The 19,500-nt window shown below is 38.1% G+C and overlaps 3 protein-coding genes across 5 annotated transcripts; 2 read left to right on the top strand and 1 right to left on the bottom strand.

Annotated features, from left to right (window-relative positions):
• Positions 1–10: 10 nt before the first annotated feature.
• Positions 11–14,747, bottom strand: LOC132199269 (centrosomal protein of 135 kDa). Of its 2 annotated transcripts, XM_059623862.1 has the most exons (22): positions 14,484–14,747; positions 14,043–14,236; positions 13,845–13,971; positions 13,540–13,704; positions 13,179–13,411; positions 13,004–13,127; positions 12,616–12,945; positions 12,369–12,559; positions 12,220–12,309; positions 12,016–12,165; positions 11,852–11,947; positions 11,597–11,796; positions 11,343–11,541; positions 11,174–11,289; positions 2,507–2,674; positions 1,715–1,840; positions 1,495–1,648; positions 1,244–1,441; positions 1,006–1,182; positions 750–952; positions 567–692; positions 11–295 (listed from the first exon to the last, which is right to left on the bottom strand). In XM_059623862.1, exons 2-22 carry the CDS (start codon positions 14,229–14,231, stop codon positions 208–210), a joined length of 3,450 nt encoding a protein of 1,149 aa, XP_059479845.1. In that variant the 5' UTR covers positions 14,232–14,236; positions 14,484–14,747; the 3' UTR covers positions 11–207. The 2 variants fall into 2 exon arrangements, with proteins under 2 accessions (XP_059479845.1, XP_059479846.1); XM_059623863.1 differs by lacking the exon at positions 2,507–2,674 and having other exon boundaries at positions 12–295; positions 14,484–14,736.
• LOC132199273 (uncharacterized) lies at positions 7,239–11,164 on the top strand. Its single transcript, XM_059623869.1, has 3 exons — positions 7,239–7,515; positions 9,309–9,861; positions 10,030–11,164. Exons 2-3 carry the CDS (start codon positions 9,329–9,331, stop codon positions 10,811–10,813), a joined length of 1,317 nt encoding a protein of 438 aa, XP_059479852.1. The 5' UTR covers positions 7,239–7,515; positions 9,309–9,328; the 3' UTR covers positions 10,814–11,164.
• Positions 14,748–14,787: 40 nt separating the features above from the next.
• Positions 14,788–18,090, top strand: LOC132199272 (zinc finger CCCH domain-containing protein 18-like). Of its 2 annotated transcripts, none has more exons than XM_059623868.1 (11): positions 14,788–14,898; positions 15,272–15,547; positions 15,604–15,785; positions 15,837–16,029; positions 16,090–16,262; positions 16,320–16,508; positions 16,570–16,689; positions 16,746–17,216; positions 17,279–17,412; positions 17,468–17,706; positions 17,774–18,090. In XM_059623868.1, the coding sequence occupies exons 2-11, from the start codon at positions 15,281–15,283 to the stop codon at positions 17,867–17,869; spliced, it is 2,064 nt and encodes a 687-aa protein (XP_059479851.1). In that variant the 5' UTR covers positions 14,788–14,898; positions 15,272–15,280; the 3' UTR covers positions 17,870–18,090. The 2 variants fall into 2 exon arrangements, with proteins under 2 accessions (XP_059479851.1, XP_059479850.1); XM_059623867.1 differs by having other exon boundaries at positions 16,743–17,216.
• Positions 18,091–19,500: the final 1,410 nt, after the last annotated feature.

Raw genomic sequence — 19,500 nt, 5'->3', positions numbered from 1 at the left:
CCAGAAATATTTAATTCAAGTTGATCTAAAATCTACGTCAAACATAGATATAATATGATGAACACAAATTAGCATCCAATTTAATAAATTTGTTATTGTCTTAATTAATATACTGTCATGGTCAAGAACAAGATAATAATAAATAGTTTTGGTTCTTTACATAAAACTATTAAAATTATACTTTGTATACAAAAATAAGCCTTATATCTAATCACTTGTCTCTGCTGGTGATAAACTTTTTAAGGAATGCACAGACGATGGTGGACTGGTGCTGCGTTGATGAATTTGTCTTGAGCTGCAAGTTAAGGGATTCAAAATTAATTGAAAATTAATTACTAGCTGTAATGCTAACATGTTGTAAAAATGATCACCTTAAATAGGAAACATGCAACTAAATTTTCTTAGGTACTGTCGTTCCACCAGTGGACGAGGAACTTTCGGAACTAGAGCCTGCATTACCAGACTCGGAGGAGGAGGAAGTAGAGGTGAAGGGATCATCGCCATAGGTTATTTTGGTTTTGACATTGGAGGAAACCACATAATCATTAAAGCCTGCCTTCTCGTACCTGTGACTTTCTTCTTGTAGTCTTGCCTTTTCGAACTTTTCTTTAGTTAGTTCTCGGCGCAGAGCATCAACCTCTTGAGATTTTTCAGCTGCTACTCTTGTGTAACGACTGACGTCATCCCTATCTCTGTAATTTTAATTTATATCTTTCAATTACAATACAAATATTTATTTTAAGGCTTACTGGGTCTGCCTCATTTTTGTAACTTCACTCCTTATTTTATCCAGTTCTTGTGCCATTTCCACATTCGTCAAGCGCTGCTTCATCGATTCTTCCCTATTTTCTTCTAGCACACTTTCTATTGCACCCTTACTTGCCAACTCTCTCTGGAGTTGCAGATTCAGTGTTTCCAGTTCTGATTTCAACTTGGCGCAGTTTGCCTCCAACTAAAAGAAAGCAAATTTACTATTAAACAATTTTTCATTTATTTTTCTTCTACCTCGAGACTCCTTTTGTTGCTCAATTTCAGATCATCTTCCAACGACTCTTTCTGACTGTCAAGTTTCATACACAATTCATGGACAGCATTCAGATCCTTTTCAAAAGATTCAGACTGTTCTTTAACTGTTCTCAGTTCTACCTCCAAATTTTTTACGAGCCGGGTCAAATTTACAACCTTTAAACGTAGAAATTTTATTAATTATTCCTATATATAAATAGTGAGATTTAAGATCTACCTGGCTCTCATAACCAAAAATTAGTTCCTTGCTGGCAGAAAGTTGGTCTTCTAGATGAGAAACTTGTCCCGTAGTCACCTCCAGAGAGTGCTTCACTTGGTGAGCCTCACTTTTTAAACTAGTGTTGTGAGTCTCTAGCTCAATTGCCTCTTGACTCAAACTGTGAAATTGTTCAAGCAGAGCATTTCTTTCTTCCTCCTGAAGTTTTAATTTCAGATAATGTATTGTAACTGAATTAAATTTAAACCTACTTTGTTTGACAAGAGGTTTTCAATCCTCTGAACTTCAGAGACGTAATTTTGAAGCCGCTGCTTAAGATCCTCCACATCTCTCTGAGCGATGTCGAGATCTCTTTTTGAAATCTTGCAGTCTTTCAAAGAGGCACTCAGATCATCTTGAAGACGCCTGAAAATTTCAAAGCAATATAATGATATCATCTGGATAATATTACAAGTACAGCAGATATATTACTTAATCTCAATTTCAGACGCCTGCTTCACTTTGGCGGCCTGCTCCAGTTCCTTTCGGAGCCTCTCCACCTCGCGCTGGAGACCTCGTGCATCTTGTTTGTGGGCTAAATCGGAGTCTTGGGTAACCCTGCGCAAAATTAGATATAATATTGTTAGTAAAGTTTGTTGGTTAACAGACCGACACTGCGGTGCGAAATAGTCATGAATTTTAAAGTCAGGCACGTTGCAAAAGCAAGAGGAAACTTATTTCATACTTGATTGCTTCAAATTCACTGAATCACTTGAACGTGTCAATGACAAAACGAGGAAAGTTATTTCAAGAGCTTAGGAATGATCAAGTTCAGTGAAAGTAAGGTAAATGCAGTCATGAATAAAAATAATGAACCACTGAGTAAATTAATAATGCTTTTTTTTAAATACTGACTGAGCTACATTTTAAAATTTTTAAAATATTAAAATTTATTTATTTTGATAAATGATCCCCGTTGATAGAAATAAAATGTGTTATTTATTTTACAAAAATTTCTTCTTTTGAATCATTTTAAATTAAGTTAAATTTTTAGTCACAAATATTCTCAGAATGAATACTAATTTTAAAGAATTTTTTAGCCAAAATTAAACATTCTTTACTTTGGCATTCCAGCAAACTTGAACAAATTATTTTCGACTCTCTTCACGTAGAATAAGCTCAAGTTCAAGGCTCGTTGATTTGTTACGTGACTAAATTATCAGGTCCGTGTTTAGCCGAAACGCATGTGTGCGTTTTAAGTTTTTGCGCTTGACTTTCTCTCACCTGCTGGGTGGCGAATGTACCACGGCCGCGTTTCTAATCCACCGTTTTGGGGGAAAGGGCTTGGACTTGGAAGAGCGGGACGAGGGCGGGGTGGTGCAGGACCTCGACTTCACGGAAGTCTTCACCTTGGTGGTCACGCGAATATTTTTATTTGGAGCGCCCTTGCCCCTGTAGGAGGAAAAATTGCACCACACCCAAGAAAGGAAAGAATATAAAGAGGGTGAATATAAAGTTGAGAAGAAATTTAATGAAGATTCAGAAAATTTTCTCATTCCGGTGCCAATTAGAAAGCTTTAAAAGTAAGTGTATAACACAGCGAAATTAGTAGTAAAAGCGAATCAGTACGTTTGGCACGCAAAGGTAGTGCAGTATTGACCCTATAAAAATCAAATTGCAAGTTCAGACAAGACGTGAGTGGAATTTGCTTGTAATTCAAAACGTCACTGTTGTTCATTGACACAAATTTCTTTTTACTGATTAAACTCGTCTCAAGGTTCACAAATGAAATCCGGCAATGCTTTTCAAGATGTTGCACCTTTGGCGATTGCTCGCCGCCTACGCAATCGAGCAAAGCAATTAGCAGTCCAAGTTATGCCGAATGATATAATCGGCTTGCTCGTAACTAGGTCAGGAGAGGCTTGAGGTCACGGCTATGCTCTGTCAGCACCTCATCTTATGCGGAGCGCGCGATAAATCGCCTGAGAAGTGAAACTGAAAGTTTAATTATGACTCGATTCATCCTCATGACGAAAAATTCCCATGGCGCGTTACAACACCTTTGTTTCCAGGAAATCTCCCGTCGGCTCGCGATCCATAATTTATTTACGAAAGCCGGTTGGACACAATGGATCGGGCCGACGCATGAGCTGCGTGGAAATTTGTTAATTAGCAAGTATAGTAAAATATAATATATTTTACTAGGTTATAAAAAGGTATCTTGTAAAAAGCGGGGCGAAATTTCTTTTACATCCTAATTTGGTGCTGCGAAAAGATTCTAATGCTCGTTCAAAGTGGCTTCCGAGGCATTAAAGCAGAACCGCCGGCGAGTTGTTTTATGCTGGCGCTTTTTAGGATTTGAATGAATGTGTGCGCGCGGGGATTTGATCAGGCAGCCGCGATTTCACTGCCAAGGAGTTTAATAAAAATTTATGCCCAACGAGCTCTCACAAATTGCTTCGGCTCGATAATTTCTTATTTGATTACTAAACCGTTTGATCGGAGAATCCATCAGTGGGATTGGTATAGGATTTGTTTACAAGTTGAAGTGTTGCTCAAACATCATGGCTTGATTAATTAGGAGGTGATCGAAAGCTTTTCTTCCTATTTTCCCAACAAACACTAACAAATAAATTTTTTAACTGTAAAACTGCAAAAACTATGGTTAAAGTTATGCCTTAAAACTTTTAAACCAGTCAATCTGGAAAGTGAAAATATGATATAAATTTTCTCCTATATTGAATTAAAGTTTCTTCTTTTAACTTTTTGCAAAAATTTCTCCTTATACACGAATTAAACCTCAAAAGCAAATAATGAGAAAAAAATCGCGACCTCAGTATGGTCAATGGAGGAGAAAGATTTTTTAACCACATCAAAAAGCAATTGCCTGAGACGTCTCATGATCAAGAAAGTGCGTTTTTGGTGATTTTTAGACTTTTCTTTATGAAATCACAACTCAAAATATATAAAAAGTCATGCGAGTGTGAGGCACTTTGAGCTGTTTGGCCAGCGGAACGGCTGGTGTGGTTCACTTTCTCAGTGGCGAAGGCGTACAAAACTGTAATTTAATTCCGCGTGAATGCATGTCACATTAGAGAGAGGATGATGTGCCGTTGAAAAGCGCGAGTAATCCGAAATCACACTCACACAACTGTGCTCCGTTGTGATTATAATCGCAGATCATGAGAATCATAATTCGCAGTGCTCATGAGGCAATACTTTCACTCCATTGCACACCCTTACCTAATACATTCGCCACTCGCTGAGTCGCTATAATGTAATTTCATTGTTGGTGAGACGCGCAAAAATAAAGCCCCATGATTAATAGGTATTGTGTGCAAAGTGATATAATTGTAGCCACTCGCACATGTGCTCAGAAAGCTAAATGACCATTAAAATATTATGCAGGCAGATTAAATTGTGCAGACTTTCTTCTCACAGACATTTATTTATGTAAAGGAGATTTCCCCAAAATTTTGCATTGCAAAATTACTATTAATTTTTTTTGACAAAATCCCATTTTTTTTTTAAACGGCATTAGTTTTACTTTTTCTATAATGCAGAGTACAGTGTTAAATAATTTCTAATTTATGCCTATACACGTGAGAAAATGCTCTCTTATCACATTTTAATTGAAAAACGGAGTAAACATAAACATCAACAGCGCAAAAACAAACAAACAAACCGCAGAAAGCCGCTCTGCACGCGTGCCCATTGATTTATGCGCCACGGGATTACATAAACGCTTACTATCCGCGTGTGTGTTATAAAAGCGGAAACTGCGGAATGCCAAAGGTGCTGCTACACCGCGCACCGTAACACCTCAATCTGTTCTAACCTTTGGTTCGAATGCTGTAACAGGAGATCACCTTCCCTCTCGGTGGAGAAAGTTCCATGCATATATTTTACCAAAGAGGTTACGCGATATGCTGCTCTTTCTTCAGCTTTGTTTCCAATTTATTTTTGAAAGGGTAAAAGGAATATTTTTACTGCGGACATAAACGTCGATTGACTTTTGGTAAATTCAGTGAGCAGTCAGAGCCAGCAGTTGCAAAAGAGAAGTGCACATTCACCTTTAGGCAGCTTTTGTTGAAATGATTTTAGTATAAATTCCCATCTTGACATCTTGAGCCATATTAATTGAGTATTCATTCTTTATTTTTAACTTAGCTTAAAATTTATATATTTTTTTTTAGGAAATTTGAATATTTAAATTTTTTGCAAATTAATTAATTTTAGTTCTTCGAAAGACAACTTTAGTTTTTAATTTATTTCAAACTGGGAAAATCACGCAAGGCAAGGCCTGTATGAATTGCACGCCGATGGTCTACATCAACAGCTTTGTAATTGCCCCATATATTATCAACTAACACGGAGAGCTCATTAAATTTTGCTCATCGAAAGAGAAATCCGGTGGCACGACATTAACCTGCTGATCATGAGCTGCAACCGGAGTTGCAAAGTAAAAAGTCTAGAGCATCTCTCATGATGTATTTCTAACGCGCTCGGTGATCGCGGTAATAAGAGCATATATAATAATTATAATGGTCGCGGCTAGGTTTTATTTTGATGCGTGCGATTATTATGGTAGGCTCCAGAGAGAAAGCACGTGTGCAATGGCCAGCCACACGTTCAAATCAAATTAGCACGTCCGGCGTGCAAATAAAAGCAGGGTAATTATTATCATTATTATGCAAGTATGGCTGTCAATACAGAGGAGTCTAGTGAGATTTTTTAATTGAGTCGCACTCAACCGTGCATAAAACTGATGATGCTTATATTAGCTTTAATTTCACTTACATTTTTTAGCATTTAACTCATTTAAAATTTTGTTTTGTTTTAAACATTTATTTTACACATTTTTTGCTTAAACAAACATTTATCTAATATATGGAATGATATGGAAGTGATAAGACGAGTATTATTTGTAAACATAACAATATCTTCAAAATTTACTAGTATTCTATGAAAAAAAGAAGAAAAAAATCAAGTGATATTTTTTTAATGTGCTTTTTGTCGTTAAACTCGCCTTAAAAATGTAAAATAATGCCAAAATTTACTGCGGTGGGATTAAAGCTAACACCTCGCGCGGATGAGCAGGATCACAAATCACAACCTGCTTCTGGAGTCATAAATCACCGCGGCGCTTTGTAACCTGAGAAGCAGCAATAAAAAGAGGAAAATTCAGATTCGCACAATTTGCGACTAGATAGGAGGGAAAAAAACAGCATTCATTTTCACTTTTGGCTTGCTACCGACTTCCAATGAATAGAATACTTGTTTATAAATTATGCTGGTCACACAAATTTGGTCAGTGCCGAGAAAGGCGCTTTTCTAACCAAAGTTTACATATAAACTTTAAAATATGTAGTTCAAACAATTAAAAAAAAAAATTGATTAATGAAATTTATACGTAAAAATGTTAAAATAGATAAATTTCTGTTAAGATAAATACTGTAAACCCTATAAATTAAAGAATTCCCTTGAATTTTTAAAATGAGCTATGAACTGAAGACAAAAATTTAAGGAATTTGGTCATACAGTAAAATACATCATAATTATATAAACATTTGTCCAGAGTATTTTACGCTGCTCATAATAAAGAAATTGAAAATTTTAAATATTGCAACTAGAAGCGTGAGAAAAAAATTGACACAAAATTGATATATATTTTTCAATTTTGGTGAGCCACTAATCAATAAATGGTTTTTAGGAGAAAAAATTTCCAAAACTGGACAATAATCAGTGCTTTACATGCTGAACAGAAAGCAACATCTCAAGCATCACGTATTGGCAATCGAAGGCGTGATTGCATTTCGCCTCCGCAGAAAAAGTGGTGTCTGCACCCAGCATTGAAACAACGCAACAATAGGAAGCAGAAGTGGCTGAAAAGGTGGCTGCACACAATGAAAAGCAACGCGCGCGCGAATTAAAACGAGCAATGTGTGTGTGTGCGCGGCTGTTGGAGGAGGCAGCGGAGAAAGTGAATTGGGGGCTTTACTACGGCGGCGGCTCCGTTGATAGCAGCAGTGAGCACCGTACCGCCGCTCCGAGAGAATGGGTGCGCGCTGTCGGCGGCGCCGGTGCTTTACTTTTCACGCGCACGACCTCGCCAGGATTTTAACACCGTCGCACAGGGGTCGAAGAGCCGGGAAAACCTTGAGAAGACCACCTCCAGCGTGTTGTGAAAAATCAGGAGGATCCAAGTGCATCTCAGACTGGAGCTGTCAGTCCGACAGTCAACTCGTAGATATGTCGCGCCGCTCGCCCGACATGCGCGTATACTTTTGAAGGTGAGCATTTTTTTTCCTCCAAATTTAGAATTTTAATTTCAATTAAATTTTAATTAAATAGCGCAAAGAAATTAAACAATTATGTCAAAGAGTGACCATATTTTTTTTAATTAAATTAAAAATTAATAATACTTTATGTGGGCTATGGGAAAATTCACCATAGAATTTCATTGAATTTAATTTGAAAAAATTATTTATAGAAAAAATTGTTATAAAGCAAATTCAGTTTCTTTTTAACAATTTCAATTATAAACATCTTAATAATAATAATAAATGTTATAATTTCACGTTAATTGCTAGTATGTATGAATGTATAGAAAATTAAAAAAAAAAATTATGGTGGCAATAATTTATAATAAAAGATTTACAAATTTAAGAGCATTGAAAACCATTAAATAATTTATATTTTATTTACTAAAGGATATGATTGTTTTGAAAAAAATTGTTTTTAATTCTCTGGCAATCACTTCTGACCTGTATTGAGCGACATATTTATAGCAATGATTTAAATATTACATAATTAGAAAGTACTTGCAGCAGCTTTTAACATTGTACAGAGTATTGTTCTTGCAATCGGTTGGACCAGTTCTGCAAGCATTCGATAAGCTCACACTGGTTTTGGTGCCCTGCATAAATTCACGACGGGTGATTTGCAGAACCACATCTGTGCGTGTATTCAGGACTGTTTACGTTTCGTATGAAAAATGTGCAAGCGTAAAAAGTTTCGGTTTTTAATAGAAAGCGCATTAGTCGAGCGAGTGAAATTTACACAAAAAGGTGGTGAATCTAAATGCGGTGTTGGTCATCGTCCAGAGAGTTATTTATCGAATTAGTTGCCGCACGGAGCAAACCGGCTTGCTCTCGGAATGCCAGACAGACTAACAATGCAAATGAACCTGTGACGAGGAATGCATTTCCTCACAGATGCAAGTGAATTTTACTTTCTTTACGCGTCCGTTTTCCCAATAAACAAAATAGACCATTAGTTTATGCACGAGTGACGATAGCAGCTTGTCGATATTATCTCTTAAACCAAACGGCAAATACGCGCAAAAAATTAAACTAACAGAAACAGCGATAAAAAAAAACAACCGCACGGCATATTATCATAAAATAAAATTAGGTGTAATTATTGTAATTCTTGCATGGATTGAAAGAAAAAGGCTTTGGATTGGGAAAAAATTTAAATTGTCATGAGCGGCCTCGGAGAAGGTTGCGATGTGCGGCGGCCTAGCCAGAGGTCCACTGCATCCATTGCCATAAAATTATACACCTGCGGCTTCTTTGAGATGAAGGCCAAACCCAAAATTATCATGAATGAAGAAGAGCCGCCCTGTTGCGTCACAATACAAGTCAATGTACTTTTTTGTCAAAGAATTGGTCAAATTAGTAAGAGGAGTCAGGGCCGGTCAACGTTGGGCTTTCCTATATAATTTTTAATATCGTTTCTTGAATATCAGTTATGGAAATGTTTGTTTTTAAAATTAAACAATCCAATTTTTTTTGTCATTTATCAAGGCTTGATTACGACTACCATTCTTGTAGTTTGGATTGCAAGATGTCTTGATTTAAGCAAAGATTTCCCACAACAATAAACCTAATTTGCAACTAAAATTTAGTACTGTAACATTTTAAAATAAACCATTTTTAATGCTGACTAATTTTTGTAAAACAAATCCATTACTTATTATTTTAAAATAAAGATTTAATTAAATAGTCAGTAATCTAATTACAAAAATTATTTGTTGTATGGTTTTTTAAATATTCAATATTTATTTTTCGCTTTTTTTTAGGATTGCAAAATTATCTCAAAATGAACCGGATCTCGAACTTCACATTCCTCTTTGTCCTTTTGTCGGCGCTGGCGACAAGCAACCCAGCCATTGTGGCCCCACCCTGGGCTCACCCCAACGCCAATCCCTGTGGTGACTGGCAAGAAGTGCGGTGGAACGGAGACGGGCGGTGCTACCGAATTTTCCAGCAGGGTCCATGTCCCGAGACGATGGAGCTCGCTTTTCAGTCGGACAAAGCGGAGGCTGAGTGTCGCTGTCCGCCTCGAACGGCCCAGTGGGCGCGGGACGCCAAGTGCCATAAACTATATCACAGAGGCCCGTGCCTGTTGGGTCGTTACTTTGCCCCTGTGATCAATACAAGGTGGGGCACTTGCCTCGATCCAGAGAAGGAATGCGGCGAAGGACACCTTTACTGGCCAAAGGAGGGAGGCGCCTGCTACCAACGACTGACTAGGGGGCCCTGTCCTATTGGGGAGCTCTTTGTTGAGGAGGAGCAGGACAGCACGATAGGCGTTTGCCGATGTGATGGCAGATCCGAATTGCAATCATTTAGGTATCACAAAACTTCACTCTAAACAATTAAAAAGTAAAATATGTCTAAATATTTAAAATTTGTTTTCATTTAAAGCATGAAATCTTTAATTCCCCCCCCCCCCCTAGACTTAAGTAAAAATTTTATTATATGTTGTGATTTTTTTTTTAAACTATTGAATTTTTTTAGGTGGAACTCAAACTCGGAAGCGTGTTACGAGCCCTATTCCCGAGGTCCCTGCGGCAAAGGTGAACTGGTCCTTCCCTCACCACTACGGTGCGGCTGTTCATCAGACCTGGCCCAATTCCACAACGAGAGCAAAGGCTGCCATCCCTTGGGAACCACAGGACCTTGTCCGCCCGGCCACGAGTTTGTCCAGCCAGGCCCTGATTGGTCCCCTGCCCAGTGCCAGTGTAAAGAGCTGCATGCGTTTTGGCCCGAGACAGGTGCATGCTACCGCGAATACTCTCGAGGACCCTGTCAGGCGGGTTCGATGATCTTACCAGCAACCCCACCTCTCACAAACAGAACTCAGTGTGTGGCCCTGCCTTGCTCAAGAGGCTATTTGTATGTACCTGAAGCTCGGGGTTGCTTCAGGGCGGGGACAAGAGGGCCGTGTCCTTTGGGGAAACTGGTGGTGTTTGAGGACTTTGTCGGCGTTTCATACAAGGGACGCTGTGGCTGTAGCTCGAGGGATTTCCCGAGTCAGTCGTGGGACAGTGGCAGTGAGTGTTACGAAGTGGGGGTGAAAGGGCCCTGCCCCAAGGGACATGTGTTTGGCCCAGGAGGAATGTGCCATACATTATACACAAAAGGTTATTGCCAGTCTGCGGGAGAGTGGCTGGTGCCTCAAGGCGAAGGTGGGGCCAAATGCGAGTGCCGACCTGGGTATGGACCTGTTGCCGACGACCCCAATGATCCGTGTCAGCCGCCACTGGTTGCGCTTGCTCGTTTTTTATCAAATGGTTTTTAAGTGAAATGTCATTAAAGTGCTAATATTTATATTTATGTGGTGCCAAAACAACTGAATCTTGCTTCCTATCTAAATATATATTCATAAATTTAAAATTATCTGACACACGGCTGTGTCAGTTTGATTTTGAAATATTTTTTTTTTACATGTAACCAAGTACAATATTTATTCTCACTTCTCAGAAGATATTATGTCAATGAACTTGGTGTTGAGAGGTCTCAATTGGTTACATTCAGCATTAATTTCCCAAAAACAGAAATGAAATCTTAAGTGGCACTTGTTTGCAAAAAATTTTCTGAATCAGAAGTGAAAAATAAAAACCAAACCAAACTAAGAAATGGAATGCAAAAATTTACTCACTGCAAAACTTCCTTTAGCTCAGTTAAGTTTTTCTCTAACTTGGCAATCCAAGACTCTTTAGCGTTGATTTCTTTCTGCAGCAGAGCGATTCTCTCAGACTTCTCATCAAGCTGGAGCTGCATAAGTAATAATGGAAATTATTAGCCACATGATTGGAGTGTTATTCTACCTTGAAAGCATCCTTGTCCCCAGAATTGCGATTTAGCTCAGTCCACATTCTAGAACGCTCCTCTCTCAAGGCCACAACCTCTGCTTGTAGTGTTTTCAGCTCACTTAAACGACCCTGTGACATGGCAGTGTCCCTCCTCATCTGGCTAAGCTCTCCTTGACAAACAGCCAAGTTTGCCTCCGTTTGCTCGTGGAGGTTCCTTTAAAAAGTATAATTTTTATATTCATGAAGATAGTCTTTAAATATTTTATTACTTGAGCTGCAGATACTGCGTCCGTTGCTTGGTGAGCTCAGATTCAAGACTTCGCACCTGCTGCTCAAGGTTTGTTATGTGCGTTTGGTTAGAGCCTTTTTGCTGCAACAGTTCACGCCTCTCGCTTTCAAGTTGGTTCACACGATCCGTGTCTGTAGAGTAAGCAGCTGACTGGCGTTCCGAAAGCTTTCCAGAAACAAACTGGATTCAAACAGTACAAATTAAATTAATACAACAAATTTAATTGGAAACAAACCTTGAGCTGGTCTTTCAGGGCATCCCTTTCGGCAAGCGCAGAATGAAGCTCGGCCTTTGCAGCAGCCTTGTCTTTCTCAATTTGAGTGAGGAGGCTCTGTATTTATACATACAATAGATTGTTAAGACCTAAATTAAATAATGTATTTAAAAAAAGTATATTACCCGAAGATCAGTTGATGGATTAGATTCTTTGGCGAATTTAAGTTGAGTCTGCAAGCTAGAGTTTTCCCTCATCAGATTGCTGTTTTCTTGTTGTATGGCAATAAGTTCTTTGTCCTTGAGAGAAATCTGCTGGACCAAGTTGAGAACACCCTAATATTAAAACTAATTAGAACAATATATAGAGGGTTAAAGAATTCAACATACATTATCAGACATTGCACTCATTTCATCTGCCAAGAGTTTGCACCTCTTTTCCAATTTCTCTTTTTCTGCTACCAGTCTTTCAATTTCAGCCTGTAGTGATTTCAATAAAATATAAAATTCCAAACTAAAGAAGTTTATTTATATTGTACCTCGCGCTGAATCGAATCCGCAGTTGGCAAATTGTTGGCTAAGGTTTTGGCTGCTGTCTCTCTCGAATCATTGACATCTCTGTGGCGACTGCCAGATCTAGACGAGGCCTTCCTGGATATCGCGGAACTATGTTTGGCTCCAGCTTGCAGTTGGTCACTCAGCTTTTTAATTTCAACCAGCAGGGTTTTTTCTAGTATTGCAGAAAAATTATGTTAAATGCGAGCAAAAATTTCCGAAATTACATACCTCTACTTTTCATTTCATTCAGCTCCTTTGAAACAGAATCCAACTTTTCCTGTAGAAGGCTCTTATCCCTAGCATTTTGGTCTTGACCGGAACATTTGCAGCCCTTGGTCAGATTGGATTGCATCATTTGAGCCTTGAGGTCGTGATTTTCGTTGCAGCATCTCATATAGTTTTCCTCACACTGGGCTAGTCTCTCCTCAAGGGCAATCTTCTCATCTCTTAGCTCACATGCAAGCTTGTCTATGTCCTTCATTTCGGTGGTAAGACGATCACACTTTTGAACAAGTCGTACCGCATTCTTCATTGCCTCATGCTTCTGATCTTCACTCTCTGTAACAAATTACATTTTCAAAACTCATAAATCAGTACTTGGACTCAAAGAATAAACCTTTTAATTTTACTTCCAGGAATTTATCACTCTCTGGACATGAATCCTGAACTACTCTCTTAATAGGCATTCCACCTTCCAACATATTTTGCAAGCGTTCAATTTCCTGGTCTCTGCGTTTGAGCTGTTTTTAAGAAGAATTATTGACAATAATTAAAGTTTAAATTTGACTTACTTTATCTTTAACCGAGCCATTCTCTAACTTCAGTTCTTCAAGCTTTCCTCGAATCTTTTGAAGCTCATGGGATAGGTTGGACGCTTGAGTCTCCACAGTATTGAGGATGTTGTTTGGCGGTTCGAAATACATCCTTTCAAACTCACTTTGGCTTTCAGTATGCTTACTACTTCTTGCGCTGTCCTTAGCAGATTTTGATCGTAGCGGAGGAAACTCACCTTTGCTACTTCCAGCTAAAAATTATTTAAAAAGGCACAGAGTTAAAAATGAACAGTCGCAATGTGATTTTAGCAACAATGAAGAATTTTTTTCTGTTTAAACAATTAAAAATACTAAAAGTCAACAATGATGCTGAAAATACCTGGCCTAAAAGCTGGTCTGGCTCTAGGTTGCACACCTCTATGCAGCTTAATGGTCTTTTCAGCACATTCATTTTCTAGCTCTTTGATGCACTTGCCATACTGTCTCTCCATGATTTTGAATCTATCCACCTCAGCTTGGAGATTGTCCAATTTGCGCTGATGGGCTAAATAAAGTTTTAATTCATTACAACTATATAATAAATAATAAAATGTGGAAAATTGTTAACGTTAATGGAATAAAAAAGCAGTAATTAAAAACACATGTATCAAAAAGAGCATAATTTTAAATTTGTTAGTTACTTACTTCTTCTTTCATCTTCCAAGTTATCCTGAAGGGACAAAACCTTTTTGTGCAGTTCGTTGCAACTTTTCACCAGCTTGCTGTTTTCTTTCATATAAGGTTCGACGCCTTGTTCGTACAGCTTGCATTTCTGTATGAACAAATTAAATTAAATTTTAATTTAATCTCATAATAATTAAAATAATTATAAAGCGTTTATACCTCAATTGTATTTTTATAAAGATTTTTATATCTTCTTAAGCTATCAGTGGTTGTGACCAAATCTTCCAAAAGTTTTTCAACCAGCTGCAAACTGTCGATAGTCAATGGACTATCAAAACCAAGCTTGTCCAGTTTTTTTCGGACGATGCTGTATCGGCTCTGCTCCGAGTTTAGACAGAAAGGAGCCATCGCGTCTACAAGAGAAACAAAATTAAATTCTGTTTTTGACAATGCAAAATTAAAAATTATTGTTTGATAAATTGCTATAAAACTCGCACAAAAAGAGTAAAAACATTTTTTCAAAAATCAGTGTTGTTGTATGTATACCAGCTGCCAAAATCGAAAAATTATCCGGATATTACCCTCTCTGGAGAGGATAATATCCGGATAAAAGTCAGTTTTGGCAACTGGGGTCCACTTGTCCAGTAATAATTATTTTACCTTTTAATAGTGTTTCTTCGGAGAAGCAACGGGTCAGGATGAAACGTAAGCTCCGTCCATTCGATCGATACGCTTTTATTACCAAATTTGAAGCTTGCCGAGGCGAGAGTTGTTGTGAATAACCACGAAACACGAAAGCACGAAACTACAAAACTGTCAAAACAAGTGTGCGTGCGTTCAAACTTTCTGCGGAATTTACCGGCCGAGCAAATCGCGGCATTTCATTGGCTGCTACGAAGTACGAACCAATGCAAGGAGTAATTTGAAACGAGCTTTTGAGCCCTCCTTGATTTTGCTCAGGTCAGGTTACGCCTCTTTTTGTCGGATTCCGGTTACATTCTCTTATCGATTGTTTGTTGACACTTTTCCCTGTCGAAAATTATCATTTTTTAGGCGTTTAAGGAAATTTATCTAAGTAAGCTTGTTAAATTCCAAACCTGCAAGGTCCAGTGCGAGTAAAATCACGGCCAATGTGCTCATATTCCCAGTCATTTGGTGGGCCTGAGGGCAAAACTGTTGTACAACCTCTGCAGCCTTGATCGTGACAACGCGCACTGCGGCTTATTAAAACATTTTAGTAAACATTTTCTTGACGACGCTTGCGTGTCACTAAGTGGATAACAGTTTCTTTTTATTTTCCTCAACTCAATGAGTTTTTAATGTAATTAAAAACCCCCATATAAAAATATTTTGAAATACAAAAATGAGAAAACACGCACGAGAAACTTTTAGATACGATTTTCAATAATGTGTTTGAAACTGTAATCTAAACATTTTTTATTTTTTAGAAATTAAAAATGGAAACTGAGGAGGATAATCAAGGAATATCAGACAACGAACTTGATTTTGAAGAGGATGCCAAAGATGAAAAAGAAGTCTTAGATGAGGAGGAGGACGAGGCTAATAGGGAAGTCAATGCTGGTCAAGAGAAGCCTGAAGAAGTCAAAGAAGATGAAGAATTGTTGCAAGAAGATGATCAGGAAGTGACCTGTGAGGTTGGGCAAGGAGATCCTGAAAAAAGCAAAGAAAACGAAAGTGGAAGTGCGAGCGAAAGTGAAGGAGAGGTGACCAAGGAAAAATTTCAAATGAAAGTTTTTTAAAAGAGGATTTTTATCTTCAGATATCAGACAGTGACGACAATGATCACGCAGAGAAAACATCGGATGCCAAAGTTGGTGATGACAGGGAAGAAGGAGAGTGTTCTGACGGAGAGGAACCTGTGGAAGTCCCCCAAAACAACAGACCTAGAATTCCGTGCCGGTTTTTCAGCAGAGGTTTCTGCAGTTGGGGGATGAACTGCAAGTAATATTTTCTGTTTAAAACTTGAATTTGGGTTAATGATTATTTTATCAGGTTTATCCATGCTGGCTTTAATGATAAGGGAAACTACCGTATGTTTGAACCTATGAAACACCCAGTAGTATACAATAACGAAAATATCCATCCGATGCGCATGAGACCACCGCCCGTCATGGCACCTAGACCAGAGCCTGCGGGGCCGAAGCAAGAGACTGCTTGGGAGCGGGGTTTGCGGCATGCAAAAGAGGTTTAGCAAAATGCCCATAACTGAAAAGGAAAAAATATATATAATTTTATATATTCACAGATGATGAGGCAAGCCAAGCAAAGGAAAGAGACTGATATTGATTTTGAGGACAAAAAAATGAACCTTAGTTTGGGAGAAGATGATATTCTCAAGGATGATGTTTTGTACACCAGGCCGGCCAGCCCGCTTTTCTCGAAAAGCGATTTGGATGATGAAAACAACTATCCGCTTGAGTAGGAAGACTAAATTATTAATTATTTATAATTGTTTATTTATTATTTAACTTACAGAAGAATAAACTACAACACCCAAATGGAAAGACCGCCTATGCAGAGGCGCATGCCATATCAAGGTCCAAGAAATTTCAATGGAAGGGGAGGTGGTGGTGGTGGCCCTCCTAATTATCGAAATGATTATAATAATCAAGGATTCAAAGGAAGAGGCCAAGGAGGTGGTGAATATTGGAATGAAAGAAATAGGTTTGTTTACATGTAACCACATAATATATGTCATATCTAAGACAATAAATGAAACTTATAGGAATAGTGCCAAGCCAGGTAGGGGTGATGAATGGTCTGACCCGTGGATGCGAAAACGATCACCAACGAGAAAGTCTAGACGAGTGTCATATTCCTCAGGCTCTTCTTATAGTTCATCAAGGTAAATAAATTGCAGCAGCTGAACTTTAAAAATTTATGGATTTCTTTTTGCAGTAGGAGTAGAAGCTATAGTAGCAGCAGTCGCAGCTCTAGGAGTTCGTATTCCTCATATTCAAGTAGAAGCAGAAGTCGGTCTCGTTCGAAATCAAAATCTCGATCAAGGCTTAGTCCAATTGCAAGAAAAGAAGAGCTTTATGGCAAAGGCATGATGAACCGGCCAGCCACAAAAGAGGCAGCTGTGAAGCTTCCAACCAAAGAGCAGCCCATTAAAACTGAAATTGCTCAACCCCCAAAATTGGAGCCTGTGAAACCAGAACCTGTAAAACAGGAACCTAAGAGGCCGTTAGACTACAATCCATCTTTCCAAAATCCTCCAGCACCTGAGATTGATGAAGAAAAGTTGATAAGCAAAATCGGTGATGCTGCGAAGGAGACCAAAAAACTGACAATTAACCCCTTTGGAATTCAGCAACCTCCCACAAGGACGTTACCTGGCAACACTTTGAAAAAAGCCAAGCGGGCTCACAAGTGGGTTACTTTGTATGCAATCCATGTGAATTTCAATAACTTTGTATTTGGTTTATTCATAGAGCTAGAAAGAAGGCAAGTGGTAAAAAGAAAGATGAATCGGACAGTGACTCAGATAGTAGTTCATCAAGTTCTTCGTCGTCTTCCTCGTCAAGTTCGTCCTCAAGTGATAGTGAGGGTGAAAGTAAGAATAAAGGTACTAAAACCGATTTTTTTCTATGAATGTTTTAATGAATCTTGCTATGATTCAGGGAAAGCTAAAAAGAAGATAGTAATTGATGGTAGGGAGGCGCTCGCTAATATAGTAAAAATATCTGCTATGGACGCCTTGCGGATGTCAGGACAGAAGCAGCAAATCAAATTAAAACTTAAGCCAACAGAGGCAATAGCTGCTCCAGCTCTAATTGAATCCGATCCTCCTGCTCCATTTGCAACTGAACCTCCAACTCGAAAGAGATCTATTGATACTTGTGAAAGTGATGCCAATAAGGTGGGATCTCATTATTGTTAAATTTTTGTTTATTTCAATTTTGTTAATGGCTTATCTTTTTAAGCAGGCATTGAAGCCAACCAGCTCAAGACGTGAAGAGCTACTGACACAACTTAAGGCCATTGAAGATGCAATCAAGAGAAAGAGATCAAAGTTGCAGTAGTGTGTCAAAAGACTTTTTTCTGTTGGTGTACAAATTTTAATTTTTTTTCATGCATGTTGCATGTGTGTGGTGCGCCCGGATATAATGTACATTTCTCTCTATGGAATGATTATTTTAAAAGTTTTGCTATTGTACTGTTGCTACTTGAAATGATATTAATTCTTGTCCTAAAGGCTGCAGGACATGAAATAAAAAAATTAATGGAACTTTAATTATTCAGATGTAAAGGCTTTGATCTTTTCCACCTTTTTGCGCAACTGTGTCACCAAAGGAAAATATATGCAAACCGCGTCGGGCAGTGTAGGATTCGCATAAAAAATCACGCTGGCCGTTTATGGAATAGGCAGTAATGATATAATGAAATAAATTCCTTGTTTTATGCTAAATTGAATGCACAACCGGTCGGCGGCGGTTGTCTGCCTAACAAGAAGCGACAACTTTTTGTCTGACTGAGCGCGCTGGGGTCGTGAACTCTGAAGATTATTCACACATGAATAAATTATGCGGAAAGCACCACCGATAATAATTGTCTCACACTTTCTTCCATGAGGAGAGATGACAAATAAAAAATGCTAATGAGTCGACTTATTTATGTAACTGAGATGTGCAAAGAAAGAAGTGATGATTTTTAGTCAATACCCTGCGCTGCTCTTCCGCGAATCGAGTGCCTCGAGTGGCTACTCATTTTGAAAAGCAATTATGCGCGCCTCACGTTGTCAGTCTTATGGGACAAGACTTGTTTAAGTCTCAACGCTCGTCAAAGAATTTCTGCTGAGCAGCTGAGGCGCCGATATTTTTGAGTTTTCTTGGCACGTTACAAAGTGAATTTAATATAGGTGGAAGGTATTTGTTTAAAAAAGATGTCTTTTTTGTTTTAAAATACCAGAATAAACCTTTGACTCGATAATGACAAGAAGCTGAATTGAATACTTTGCAATTATTATTAATCATATAACGGGAGCAATTTCAAATTTTATTCATTTATATATTATATTTTTGTGGTAGAATTTCAAGATCGAGGGTTGATTCATGGTGATTTGAATGTAAAATCGGCTTTTCATCGATTTTTTTCTGAAACAATAAACAACTCACAAAAACCCATCTAGGAAAAGCCGATTTTAAATTCAAATCACCAAATATATTATATATTTTGATTTACAATTTTATATTTTAAAGTATGAAGATAAACGGACAACTAATTATTTGCAAAGAGAAATTTTGGTTTAAATTTAAACATACATAATCTATTTGTGGAATTTTTAATTCAAACCTCAAGTAATCCTAATAAATTTCTTCTTGAAAATAAATAATGCAATGAAGCGTTTAGTAAACAACACAAATAAATATGTCTATGTGACACCAATAACCGATAGTAATATAGATTTGCGTTCGTACACTACTCAGTATTTGCTCGTAGTAGTCATTATATTTTCTCTGCCGCCGCGGCTGAAGGCAGAGTGAGCGCCGCGAATGCAAGAGCCGTCGTAATAATTATAATAAACTGAACCCATAGATTGTGCACAACAATGGGCCCGCTTGGATTTCCACGCTGTAACGAAACGGAGGAACTGTGAGAATTTTTACATGCTTGATAAGAGAATTTACATTATTCTCTTTTAATTAGCCCGCTA

This window comes from Neocloeon triangulifer, unplaced genomic scaffold (assembly GCF_031216515.1).
Source record: "Neocloeon triangulifer isolate White Clay Creek 2 clone unplaced genomic scaffold, ASM3121651v1 ptg000014l, whole genome shotgun sequence".
Taxonomy (NCBI): Eukaryota; Metazoa; Arthropoda; class Insecta; order Ephemeroptera; family Baetidae; genus Neocloeon; species Neocloeon triangulifer.
This window is presented reverse-complemented; position numbering and strand designations above follow the sequence as displayed.